Raw genomic sequence first — 14,769 nt, 5'->3', positions numbered from 1 at the left:
TATGTATATATGTGCAACAGAAAAGTTTACACATATATTCATATGCAAGTAAGTTTGTGGGATGTCCTTTGAAAACATTCAATTTCTGAGAACGGCAGTGGAAATCTGCTGTGATTCCCCATATTTTACGTGAGCTTCTAAAATTCCAAATTGACCACAATACACTGGAATGTGAAGAGTCATCCCCAGCAATGGCCACTCTATATGCATAGTCAGCAGATCATGCATATGAAGTAGCGTGGGTGCCCCCTGAACCAGGAAGTTCAAGTGATTGCATTAGCAAATAGATTAGAATGTGTGAGCAACTGCGCTGTACGTGTCTAAGCTGCTCTGTTTAAAATGGACACTAATAAAATTCATATAACGAGCGCTATAAAAATTATGAAAAAGTGGCACCTGTAGAGAAAAGATTGTTAGTATAAAACGTGTTTACAGCTCCTTTTGGAGAATTTGAGCTCAGTCTGTTCCGATTCACAGAATGTGAAAGTTCTAACTGTCCCTGACTACTAACCGGTACCATGCAGGATTCCAAAAGATGGTATGTTGAACCCTTCTCTCCCGTACCGCTGCGTCCAGCGGTAAGGGATCGCGGCTAGCTGTTAGGTCGCGGCTCGATGACGTCACACTGCGGCTCGGCGTCAGGGAGTTCGGGCCGGTCAGATGGTATGCTGTAGCTCTGTGCCTCCAACGCGTTTTGTGCGTCACTGCGCACTTAATCATGGATGGCAATTGTGTTTCCTGGTCCTTCCTTTATACTAGAAAAACTTTATTGTTCATTTTTGAAAACGGAAGTGCACACAGGAAGTTAACGTCAAATAGGCGGCAAGCATGTGCTCCTATTTAAACAATGGTAATATTATTATAAACAGAAAAAAAAAATTGTTTTAAAAATTAAGTGCCACTTAAAATACTTGTCAAAATAAAAATGAATTCTGTGTACTATAAAAATGCATTTAATTTGATGTCAATATTAAGTCCATGGGGTAGTAAAGTTTTCATTTCAAAGATCCATCTTGTTTCATTTTTTAATAAGTCTGTGACAATATTTCCACCTCTCCAGTTATTTTGAATTTGTTTTATTGCTAGAAAAAAATTTTTTAAATTCAATAACTTTTTATTGAGATTTTAAATTTGGTAGAAATACAAATACAGAACAAATTGAAAATGCTGTAGCATGTGCAGGTATTCGTGGCAGAATATAGAATATACATCAAAAAGCTGCAGATCAAGATGACACATGGCCTACGATTCAGCATAAGTAGATTGACTCCCCACACCATAGTACGCAGAGGCCCACAGGCGCCATGTGGGCCCACACAATTTATCCACAGAATAAAATGGGGAGTATCTAGTCCCTACACATGTCACCGTGAAGACACATCATCGTTAAGTATAATCCAATAGGATATAAAACGTCTGCCAAACAGCCACAAAAAGAAAACAAAACCCACAAAAACAAACCAACCCTATAACCCCCCACCCTGTATAGCCTACCCCCAACTCAGGTATACTTGGATCCCTAAACCCCCATCCCCCTCACTAACTACACTAACTAGCAACCCCCCCCCCCATTCGAAACTAATAGGAGCAATAAACTAATGACCTTAAGCTAGGCTAAATCCGGCTCTCCCGCAGAAGAACATAACTTTACTCCCGCGTAGCGTGCTGAGCAGTATATAAACTTATACATAGCATAGATAGGAGGAGATTCAACCATATCAGAGACCCAACCCTCCCGCTACACATAAAACATCACTATAGCACAGTCGTATGAAAAATAAAAAAAATAAAATAAAATACAAGGAGATGGAAACCATCCCCACCAGCAAAGCTTAGCAGAAAATGGTGACACAGTGTTACATTAGTCCGGCCAAGGCTCAGCACCATGATAGGATAAGCCGAAAAGGAAAAACCTGGTCTAGCACAGACAACAATCAGTAGGGGAATGTCCAGAGAATGCAAAAGTCAAATCCCCCAGACCTGGCGCGAACCAAAGAGATAGAGGATGGATTTTCAGAGAGGGCACCGTTAGCTCCATCCAGCCATAGTAGTGTGTCCACATAGCAGCAGGAGAGATTAAACCAATAACTGTAAAGGACACAGCATAGTCGAGGCAGTCAGAAGGTAGACAACAGAGGATATTAGGAGCAGTTCCAACGGAGGATGACAGAAAATCCAAACGGGTTTTCGGCTGGACTGCAAGAGAGTCAGGGCATACAGGGATTAGATCAGCATCCTGTACAATAGAATCCACGGTGTCGGAATAGGAGACAGCCGGAGAATATTTCGATGCAGGAAGCGCAGTGAAGGCAACCATGGAGCTGGGGGATACATCCACCATTTTGGTAAGCTGAATAACAAGTCTCTCTGTAGAGGCATAAATAGCCTGGAATATGTGCCGCAAAGAGCCAGCCATCGTAAAGGCACGTAGACGCCAAGACAGGAGAGTGGGCACAATAGACAAATCCGAGCACCAGCTGGGATGGCCACAAATGGTACAGACTGCAGGAATCTCAGGGCATCAGGTATAAACCTCCAGAGGCAAAATGGCGGCGGCCGACACACCACCAAGTCACATCCAGTAGGGAACCCGGGTAAAGCAGCCAGTTAGTAGCAGCAGACCCGTTAAACAGGAGCAAAGAAACAGGCAGCCGGCGTCACCCTCACCATCAGAATGTGCAGAGCAGGAGTGATATCCAGAGGGCCGTCAGAGGAGAAGTTAGCAGCAAAATGGTGGCCGTCGGAGTCACACACACCCGCAAGCACCGGGAGCGAGACAGACAGCAGAAGACGCACGGAGGATCCCCGGAGACACAGCCAAAGAATGGGAGATAGTAACAGGTGAGTATCGCACACCGCACTGCAGCCGCTGGAACCAGAAACAAAGGCAACGGGACTCTGTGCCGAGGCCGGGCCGGCCGGCCAATCTCTAGGACGCACACGTGGAGATCCCGAGATTTCGACACTCCAAGGAGCTCCGCAGCAGCGGGAGAGGGTCCAGCAGAAACACAAGGTGTTTGGGGGGAGAAAACAGCTTCTAGCAGGATATTTTCAGGATATCAGCGGGAGAGCCGGAAAAATGCTGCCTGTCCCCAGCTACTCCAGGCCACGCCCCCCTATTGCTAGAAATTTTAGTCCATGTGGGTCCTTATTGTGAGAATCTAGGAAATGTTTTGACACACTGTGAGTGCTCAGACCTCTTCTTATATTGTAGATGTGTTCTGCCAGTCTTATTTTACATTTTCTCTTGGTCTGGCCAATATACTGTAGCCCACATGGGCATTCCAGGAGGTAAATTACTTGCTCCGTCTCACAACTTAAATGGTCTCTGATTGCATAAGTTTTTCCAGTTTTGGTTTGGCCAGCTCTGCTCTGCGATTAAATCCGGTATTATGTGACCGAGTACACAGTAAATTCTACTGTGTACTCGGTCACATAATACCGGATTTAATTGTCACAGACTTATTAAAAAATGAAACAAGATGGATCTTTGAAATGAAAACTTTACTACCCCATGGACTTAATATTGACATCAAATTAAATGCATTTTTATAGTACACAGAATTCATTTTTATTTTGACAAGTATTTTTAGTGGCACTTAATTTTTAAAACAATTTTTTTTTCTGTTTATAATAATATTACCATTGTTTAAATAGGAGCACATGCTTGCCGCCTATTTGACGTTAACTTCCTGTGTGCACTTCCGTTTTCAAAAATGAACAATAAAGTTTTTCTAGTATAAAGGAAGGACCAGGAAACACAATTGCCATCCATGATTAAGTGCGCGGTGACGCACGAAACGCGTTGGAGGCACAGAGCTACAGCATACCATCTGACCGGCCCGAACTCCCTGACGCCGAGCCGCAGTGTGACATCATCGAGCCGCGACCTAACAGCTAGCCGTGATCCCTTACCGCTGGACGCAGCGGTACGGGAGAGAAGGGTTCAACATACCATCTTTTGGAATCCTGCATGGTACCGGTTAGTAGTCAGGGACAGTTAGAACTTTCACATTCTGTGAATCGGAACGGACTGAGCTCAAATTCTCCAAAAGGAGCTGTAAACACGTTTTATACTAACAATCTTTTCTCTACAGGTGCCACTTTTTCATAATTTTTATAGCGCTCGTTATATGAATTGCATTAGCAAATAGTTGGGATGGGCTGTCCCTGCAGGCATTATTTAATACAAGGCGAACCTTAAGTTCTTATTGCAGCAAATAAGCAACTAAAAGAAACCTTAATTATCTCGTCTAAAACCTGATAATTAATAAATATGCCCCATAAAGTGTATGCTTGGGGGGGGGGGTGAGGGGGGGTTTCGTGAAAACATAAGCCAATTACAGTAAAAACATTAATTTAATTGTGACTAAAGTAGATGTGGATACAGGTACAGACTCGCCTATCGAAAAGGCATCTCTCTTGCGGGTTCTGGTCGACTGTGCAATCATAATGATGATGATGATGATGATATTACTTAGAAGCACTATCTAGCCACTTCTGTTTTGCTGATTGCGAATTGACCTCTACAACTGCCTGTACAGTACTTAAATCATTAGTGTGGTTGCTGTATTATACAAAATCAAGCCCATCTATTCCCATTACTTAATTGATATTTCCAGCTGAACTGCAGTAGGTAATAAGATTCCTGTTTCATTTGTAAAGTGGAAAATTAGAGATGTTTGTATTTCATTTTGTTTATATTTGTATTCTGTATTTGTATTTATGTTTACATGTAATTAGATTTTATATCTAACATGCAACTATTTTTTACAAATTAAATAATGCAATATACCCAGTTGTTGCTTGACATATTCCTGGTGCAAACACTAGCTATGTACAATATTTACTCATTTTGAAATGGGTCTACCTAAACATACTTTATGCCTGAGATTTAATTAATTTACTGGCTGTCGGGATACCGGCGGTCAAATTAACAGTGCTGGAATCCCGTCAGCCGCAATTCTGTCGCTACAGGGCTATTCCCACTCAAATAGATCCTATGGCAAGCACAGCGAGCCACTGAGCCTGTAGCATGGCGAGCACAGTGAGTTCGCAAGGGGACTCTTTGCGCTCACCCCACTGACGGCTTTCTGATGGGAGAGGGAGAGCTAGTTATTTCACGATGCTTCAGCCGGGGGGGGGGGGGGGTTGGGCACAGTATGCCCTGCACCCCTTCTTAATCTGGCTAAGAACAAACCATGTTGCAATGCAAAGAGAGTAATTACATTTAGATTTTTTTCTGTGCAGGGTAAACACTATATACTTTTGCATGTAGCTGTTATGATTTTGTTGGTGCATGTATTCCCTCTGTTCAGAGGGCACCTGGGGACAACTGACTAACTATTCAGTATGCACCTGGTGTCAACTGACATTAACAATCCATCTGTGTCTTCCTGAGTTTTCTGTTCCTTAGGCTCTCTGTGTACATGCAGCTCTGCAGGTGCACAGGTTATGTAATTAGCGTTAACACTCCTAGCCTGGCTTTTTTCATTGGTTAGTGTGGCTGTTATAAACCAGCCAGCATATATCTCCCATGCTGGTTATATTATTATTATTTTTCTGCCAGAACTATCTGAATTGCCTGGTGTCTTTAGACCAAGCTCCTGTTCATGCCGAAAGCCTGGTCTGCCGGTTCATGTTATCCAGCAACTCCTGTTTTTGCCAGTTTGTGCTTCCAGGACTACCTTAGCTAAGTATTATGGACTTTCACTGTGCTTTGTGGATTCTCTAAGCATTCATTACTTGTATTTACATATTACTGTGGACTTAATATATGCCTGCATGCATTTCTGATTTATTGTGCAAGTCCTGCAATCTGAGTTCTGTGGATTATTACTCTGGATTCTTGCTCAACTATTTCATTACTCTGCTGCAAGTCTCATTCTGGACAACCATTTACACTCTGCTCATGTTGTACTTTGGATTGTTACTATGATTCCTCTGCTATACATTATCACACCACTGCTTCAAAAAAGTACTTAGTATTTCCTCACTTCTGTGGACATTCATTACCTGCAACAATGATTGTGATACATTCTGGTCCTGTTTTCAAGCCCTGGCTCATAGCTGTGTAACTACAGTACTCATCTGCTGTTAATCATCAGTGTTAATGTATGGTGCTGGACATTCTTAAAGGTAGAGTCCATAGTCTGCTAAACATTACATCCTGCTATACCTTGCACAAGACACTTCAGTATTCTACAGTCAAGTCTGGTTAACCATTTCTGTGCCACATCTGTCTGCACCACCAGCATGTATCCTCTTCTCGTAATTCACCTGCCAAACATTAGAGGCAGGTGAATTGTAACAGTAGCCTATAAATGTTATACAACTTTATTTTTACTCTGAAACTTAGATTTCAGTTTGGGCATACTTACCCCATCCAAATCTTAATCTCTCTGCACATTTTACATCTGTCCCACCTACAGTGCAACATGGTTTGTCCAGGTGCACAGTTAATTGCTTTGTTTGCTTTACTTCCTAATCAGAAACAGGTCTCTGTGCGGCCTCCTCCTCTCACCGTTGCATGTTCTCAGTAGACTCTGGCACTGTACCGATCTCCAGGAAAATGGTGCTGGTGCCATTTTCCCTCTGATTTCTATAGTGCTTATATGTATAGAGATACGAAAACATGGCACCAGTATGCACCATGATACAGATAATATCTATGGTGCTGGCAGAAAGGTAGATATCGTGAATGGGTGCAGGGTGTGTGGTGTGGAACCCTGTACTCAGGGGCCCAGGTATACCGCACACCCTGCAACCATTTTAGATACACCCATGATTTATACATCTGCACAATGACCTTCCAATTTTTGTCTATTTTCATACATGGACACACTTTAGCATTGTGTAGAGCTGACTGGGCTGACTATAAAGGCACCATTGTGCAAAACAGTTAGATTTTATGGTGAGTTCATATTGTACATGACTTCCTTTCCCTTCAATTTCTTTTTTTTATTAAACTGATACTCTTCTCTTTACACTATTAGGTTAGCAATTCCTGTTTTTACTAATTACTTTTTTTATCCCTTTGAGATTACCCTATTCCTGTACTTGTAGAGGCATACTGTAACTATATTAGAAAATGAAATATACTATGACTTTCTACCTGCACAAACTTGCATGGTGTGGGAGGTGATTTCTACAAAGGCAAATACAATTATGTTTTCAAAATAGCTGGGGATCTGCCTTCTGTCCTTACCACTAATACAAAAGATATGGAAAGCCATGCAATATAAATCCTTAGGAAAAACTGTATAAAAGTTGATTTACAATTGAAGTTACTCGTACACTTTGGATGTTCTACAACACTAATATCTTATACACCTTGTGCAAATATCTGAGCACAGCAAACCCTAAATAAAGGAAAATGTGCTTTATTTTTATGATCAAATCCTGCAGTGGTATCCTAAATACACTGAAGTACATGTACAAGAAATAAAACTTACCTGTCTAGACCAGCTGGTGGTTGAGAATTATAAATGTGATTTCAAGGTACAGTACAATGTTTGCTTAAAAAATGTAATCACCCATAATTTACAATTTAGTAAATACTATATGTGATTCTTACTAAATGCACACAAACTGGCATCCATGTACCTACACAAACCTGTTGCATACAGCCTATATTAAGGGGTAAAAAGTTTATTGCCCACTATAAGTCTGTTCACCCTGAACCTGGTGCTCATGTAAACTGCAGGGACACACTAAAGGACATTTACTGACATAATAATTTTATTTAACCTGACTTGTGCCATTGATAAAAGTTAAAGCCTGACTACTTGTTATGTGTTTCCTCTCCTTTCATAACCATTTTTGTTTCAATACATTTAATGCAAGTGTTAATACTGTACATTAAACTTTATACATCAGGTGACTATATTTTGTAAGTCATGCTATAGATAATACATAACAGTTTATTTGTCCATAATGATATAGTGTTGTCGAACATCATAAAATGTAATATATATATATATATATATATATATATATACTACACACACAAAGAGCAATTCTAATAGTACGTTTCAAGGTTTAAAATGAAAGGATGCTGTCAATGTTATTATTTTTCTAGATAAAGTGTATATGTTATGCTTGTTCATCCATCCTCTCTTTGTTTACAACTCTACCTGCTTCCCACGCATTGCTGTTTTTACAAAGCAGAATTTAGAAACATAGCTGCTACAGTACAGTATGTTACAAATTGATTTTTAATGTTTTGATAACAATGCATCATTCCCACACTCAAACTGAGGAGAAGAAAAAGACACAATGTGATGTTTATGGAGTAGTAAATAAAGCCTGTACAATGACATTCTTGCTACAGCATGTGCACTGTTAAAAATAAAAGCTTCAGCTCATGTGTGTAAATATATATATATATATATATATATATATATATATATATATATATAAAACTACTGAAGTAAAGTTTATTTATTGACCAATGTGACTATAAATGATATTACTCCTAATATTAGTCAACAATGTATATAACATATCCATGAAAAGTCAATCTGTGCCTGTTGTACAATAGTCTGGTTTACAGTATATTACTGTATGATGATATTACTCTGCATATGTACAAGATTTGCATTGCACAACGTTCTGGAACCTATTTAAAATCTGTCACAGCAGCTACAAGTCAGAATTCAGGACTAATACCTATGTTTTATAGTCTTTCAGTTTGCAGAACAGCGCCGATAATCGTACAGCAGTTTCATATGACAACTATAGAGAGACTAGAGAAAAATCTTACAGCTCAATCCATTCCTGACAACAGCTGTGTCCAGATAATACATCACCACACCATCAACACACAGGCACTACGCAGCAGCCAGCAATAGCGGAGTAATGTCAACATAGTACTGTTCAGCACCATCCGTCATGGACAGAAACAATTCAGCACCATCCGTCGTGGACAGCAGCAATTCCATGCAAGTGCCTGCCTGCAGAAACACACAGGGACAGCCTATGTACACAGGCACCTCTATGTGCAGTATAGCTATAATACAGTATGTGCTTAACAAAGAGACACTTTCAATGTTTTAACATATTTGTCTTCAAAATATACAGTTAGCTGTTAATAACTATAGGCAGGTCCTAGTATGCCAACAACTCTTGTTATACAAATAGTTCCTATAATTGGATACTGAAACTTATTAGGTGCTAAAAGAACTCCAATGTGAGCACCAGAAGCGTCACATATAAAGTGATCCTATATTCACGGTGCAGATGACTTTAGCATACAGCCAATGCCCCCCAGCGCAAACAACAGCAAAATGCACCTATCGCAGCAATGTAAACAACGCGTCTCTCCGCCAAGCACATCAAGGAAACTTCATGTAATTGCTTTCCAGATTAAAACACATTTGCCCCGCAGTTGTATTTTGCATGCAAATTAAATGATGAATCCTATTATAATGCTTTGAAAATCACATCTTACATACAGTAACACGCTAACAGAGTAGCAGAGCAGCGAGATAAGCAATATCGTAGTAAAATCGAGAAAAGGAACGATATCCCTGGTTTGGGACACAGAAATGTAAACTGTATACTGTATTCCCAATTGCAAAGCAGAACTATATATAGTAAATGTTAATAAACTAAATATATGAAAATAATGTATTATCTTATATACTGATCAAACTCACCTTTGAGTTTTGTGTCGGGTTAACCACACAGACCAACTGTCCAGCTGAGGAGAAGACCCTCTTTGCCTGGTAATGCTGGAACCTCAGGTGGATAAGATCTAACACTGCCCCAAAACACTGAGTAAAGAAAAGCATCACAACTTTCTTCCTCTTCCCCTGTCTCACTCAGGGCTAGCAACACAGCCTGTCAGTGCTGGAGACCTGGAGAGGAGTGTAGCGGTGTGTGAGCACTACACTCCTGCACCCCCTAGCATGCCTTCATATTTATCATCCAAATAAGATGGTTAGAATCTTGCAGCAGTCGCCTGACCAATCCAAAGAGCCGGAATGTTATCCTTGAGGACCAGAGACAGCCAATAACAAATGCTTCCCCCTACTGAAGCTCTCTGATGAATAGAGGTAGTGCTAGTGCTAGGGAATGTACTACAGCACATTACAATACATCAGCTCATCACATTCATCTCTCCATTACAAACCCTGCCTTTACTGAGACGCCTGCAACAAATCTCATTGCCTAATGTCTTCATTTAATAATTGACTTACTTTATGCTCTAAGCTCTCTTAGCATCAGTGGGAAAGAAAAAGCTATGCATTAAAAAAATATCACATCATAACAACAAGTAAAAGTTAAGCAAATCGACTGTGGTTTATACTTCATAAAAACGGCGGTCTGGGGATTTTAACATGTATGATGGGAATTTGACGGCACTGCTAAATGAGATTTATATTTCCCATTACACTTGCTGAGAATTTTCATGATGTCCTGCCACTCTTATTTCCAGTGGCTCATGAGGAAAGGCAACCCATGCAGAGAACACACACTGCACCGACAGGGGCATAATATGCCAGGATCACACACTGTACAACGAAGAGGGCATAATATGCAGGGAGCACACACTGTACACCGACAAGGGCACTGGCATAATATGCAGGGATCACACACTGTACTGTGCAACGACAAGGGATCACACACTGTACTGTGCAACGACAAGGGATCACACACTGTACTGTGCAACGACAAGGGCACTGGCATAATATGCAGGGATCACACACTGTACTGTGCAACGACAAGGGCACTGGCATAATATGCAGGGATCACACACTGTACTGTGCAACGACAAGGGATCCCACTCTGTACTGTGCAACGACAAGGGATCACACACTGTACTGTGCAACGACAAGGGATCCCACTCTGTACTGTGCAACGACAAGGGCACTGGCATAATATGCAGGGATCATACACTGTACTGTGCAAAGACAAGGGCACTGGCATAATATGCAGGGAGCGTAGCAACATCTAACCCACAGTTTTGCATCTAAAAATATCCCTCTCGCATCATATGTGATTAATGCATGAAGGCAGAGCGCTGGGAGTCACGCAGAGGGGTCTTACTGATGGGATACAAACAGCGCTGATTTGCATACTATTAAGCAACAAATCGCTTTTTAAATGTTGCATTGTTCTAGTTATGAAGTCAGGAGCTTGGGTGCAGACAATAAAATTAGCTGACATACATTTATTACTGATAAACTGTAAATGGCTGTGGCGGAGATAAATCAGGGATAATCTCAGGATTCTGACAGAGGACATTCCAACTATTTGACTTTTATCAAGATAATTATTTGTGTATGACCTAAGAGAGAGAGTGAGAGAGACACATACAGTAGATATACATTTTATATACAGAGACACATACTGTATATAAAATGTGTCTATCTACAGTATATGTGTTTAGAGCTACAGCATATCTAATATATATACTTTAAGACCACCCATACTGTACATATATATCTATATTATCAAGGTTTATCTAGAAAATAAAAACCTGTAGGAAATTATATATATATATATATATATATATATATATATATAATTCAGATTTGCACGTAAACCCAATGGTTTATGACTTTACGACTTTACGTACAAAGCCGGTGGTTGTGGGGCTGCACAAATGCAAGACCTGTTCTCCACGTGTGCAGAACAGGTCTCGCAATATTGCTTGCAGCCGTAGAATGATTGACATGCCCCAGCATTTGGGGAGGAGGTGGGGTGGTACCCAGTACCATATTACATAATGGGGGCCTCTCGTCCCCATTTTGAAGGCATGACGGGTCCAGGGTCTGTGTCATCGATGCAGACTTACTGGACCAAGGTGCCCTGATCTGACGGCCAAGCTTACACAGGTTGACCGGTGCTCAAAACCATTTAAAATCGTGATCGGCGCTTGCAATGGTGATTCAAGCAGGGCAGTTTCTAGACAATTTGGCTCCCAGTGCTAAGAGTTAAAAAAAAAATTGCCCCCCCAATAGACATTGTAAAATGTGCTCTCCCCCATAGACATAGAAAACACTTTTTTTCTGCAGTGAAGAGGTGTGGCCTCAATAGAATGGACATGGCCTTTGCTAAAATGTGCTTGGCCCCACAGGAAAAGACTACCTTACACCCCAGTTTTTGACCCTGCAGCAAAAGACTGGCAATCAGAGGAAAGGAAACAATTTAACCATATTAAGCCCCACACAGTAATGCCCCTTACACCATATTATGCCCCCTGCACCATATTATGCACCCACTACAATGCCCATGATATATTATGCCCTACAGTAAGGCTTCTAATTACTTTTAAATTACCTGCTCGTTGCCAGGGGTTTCATGCTCTGGGTGTCATGCTCATATCAGGGGTGTAATGCTCGTTGCCAGGGGTGTAAGGCTCATTGGCAATAGCACTGCTATTACCATCTCCCCCTCATTCCACCCATAGTACTCCATTTTGCAAAATTACACAGTTGTGTCATGATGTCACAACACAACTGCATCATTTCATGAAACTGTGCCCCATGAGTGGAGTACTGTGGGCAGGAGGAGGGGGAGCAGGTAATAGCAGCCAGCAAGTGTCGTGGTGAGCACGGTTCGCCCACCGGTAGAAATGGCACTGGATTCAAGGCTGCGTACTCGGACACAGCACTCGAATCTCACAAATGCATGCAGGAGGCATCTATCTCCTATAGACGCCTCCTGCTGCATTTGAATTTTAACTATATGAAATTGCATAGCCGCTTACTTGTGGCTGTGCATTTCCTTAAAATCATGAATTAGACCAAGAGTACTTTATTCTATTTCTCCATATAATCTCCTCCTTTAAGCATCTATCATATTTGTCCAGGAGCTTTGGAATACTCGTATTATATTCAGCTACAGAACCTCTAGTCCATTGAACCAGTTAATGACTGCAAACTTCAGCTCATCATCATTTCAACTTTCCACCCTTTGAGCTTTATGAAAAAGTGAAAATAGCTTCAAGCAAGGTCCAGACTATAGGCTGGATGATAGCAAACCTCCAACCCAAAACAGACACAAGGGATGGACATCACGGTCGAGCTTTGTTATGAACATTTGTCCATTATTGAACATATATAACCACTTTCTCACATCATCATACACACCTGCTTCAATTTATGATACATTTCAGCAGGTCTCAGTTCCTGAGCATTCAAGAATCAAATAACATTCTCACTTCACAGTCTAAGGAATGTTGTATCATAAGGTTCTTTTTAACAATGCACATCACCAAAAACAACCATAACAGCACTCCACTCAAAGGGATTACATATGTAGTACTGGCAGATGGGATGCCGCTTGTCAATAGCTGGCAGCAGGGAGAGCGCTAAGAGTTCCATTGCGGGTTCGCTGTGCTCGCCACACTGTGCCCTGGTGCACTGGGATTCCGGCTTGTGGCATTGTCAGCTTCAGGATTTCAGCACCAGTATCCTGGTACACATGAGAACAACGGCCTGTCGGCACAATGGTCAGCATGAATTCTATCTATCTAATTATCTATCTACAGAATCGTCTATCTATCTTGCTTTTGTCATTTTCTAAAAAAGTTTAAAAAATGTTTCATTTGTTTGTAGATCCTGTGCGCACTGTACCCCAGTGCAACTTTGATCACATAAATATAAGCGGTGTGACTCTCCACAGTGTGATTTGTCATTTGCGCAAAAAGTAAAATAAGTTATTTTATTTGTACAACCTATGTGCACTGTACCCCACTGTGATCTTGCTCACTTAAATATAAGTGGTGTGACTCCTAGCAGTGTGAACTGTCATTTGCAAGATAATTTTTTTTCTTTTGTTTGTACAACCTGTGTGCGTTGTACAACACTGTGACTTTGTTCACATAAATATAAGTGCTGTGATTCCATGCAGTGTGAGTTGTCATTTGCGAAAAAAGTTTTTTCAAAAGTTGTTCTTTTGTGTGTGCTGTACCCTACTGCAACTTTGTTCACATAAATCTAAGTGCTGTGACTCCCTGCTGTGAGAGTTTTCATTTGTGAAAAAGTAAAAACTGTACTTTTGTTTGTACAATCTGTGTTTGTACCCCACTGTGACTTTGTTCACATAAATATAAGTGCTGTGAGTCCTAGCAGTTTGAGTGGTCATTTGCAAAAAAGTACAAAAAAGTTATTTTGTGTGTACAACTTGTGTGCACTGTACCCCACTGCGACTTTGTTCTCATAAATATAAGTACTATGATTCTCCGCAGTGTGAGTTTTCGTTTACGAAAAAGGTAAAAAAAAAAGCTCTTTTGTTTGTACAACTTCTGTATGTTCATCGATATGGATCATGATCAGTCAAAAGAAGAGCAGGAGCAGCAACCAAGTACTAGTGCCGTGGCTGCTGCCAGTCATGATAGTACTATAACATCTTTAAAGTTGGTCATAAAGATGCCTCCTTCACCTCCTTCCACCATTTCTGCACCATCTGCAAATGTGGAGATGAGCAGTAGAAGTAAAGATGGTGATGGTGACATAATAGAGATTGGGGATCCTAGTGTGGAAGTGGGAGTGTATGAGGGAAATATTTGTGTACTATCTGACACTGATGAGTATGAAAATGATGAGGATTTTGATGATGTTGAGTAAGTCAACCACCAGTGGCAGCAGTTCTTGCCTGTGATAAAAATAAAGCCATTGTGATGTCTGGGCAGAAGATCAAAAAAGCCAACTTTAGGGTGTGGAATTATTTTTACCCAAATACAGACAACATTTGTGAAGGTATCTGCTCCATTTGTGAGGCTAAAGTTAGTAGATTTAGGGACCTTAACCATCTAGG

At 40.9% G+C, this 14,769-nt stretch overlaps 1 protein-coding gene across 1 annotated transcript in view; it reads right to left on the bottom strand.

Annotated features, from left to right (window-relative positions):
* The window catches only part of SIAH3 (siah E3 ubiquitin protein ligase family member 3), a 177,137-nt gene extending 167,099 nt beyond the window's left edge, over positions 1 to 10,038 (bottom strand). The window contains exon 1 of the mRNA XM_063952818.1: positions 9,660 to 10,038. Within this exon, the coding sequence (XP_063808888.1) occupies positions 9,660 to 9,794 (135 nt within the window). The 5' untranslated portion in view covers positions 9,795 to 10,038. The remainder of the gene's footprint in view (positions 1 to 9,659) is intronic.
* Positions 10,039 to 14,769: the final 4,731 nt, after the last annotated feature.

This window comes from Pseudophryne corroboree, chromosome 2, assembly GCF_028390025.1.
Source record: "Pseudophryne corroboree isolate aPseCor3 chromosome 2, aPseCor3.hap2, whole genome shotgun sequence".
NCBI classification, from domain to species: Eukaryota; Metazoa; Chordata; class Amphibia; order Anura; family Myobatrachidae; genus Pseudophryne; species Pseudophryne corroboree.
Note: the sequence above shows the minus strand (reverse complement) of the source record. Positions and strands in the feature narration are given on the sequence as shown.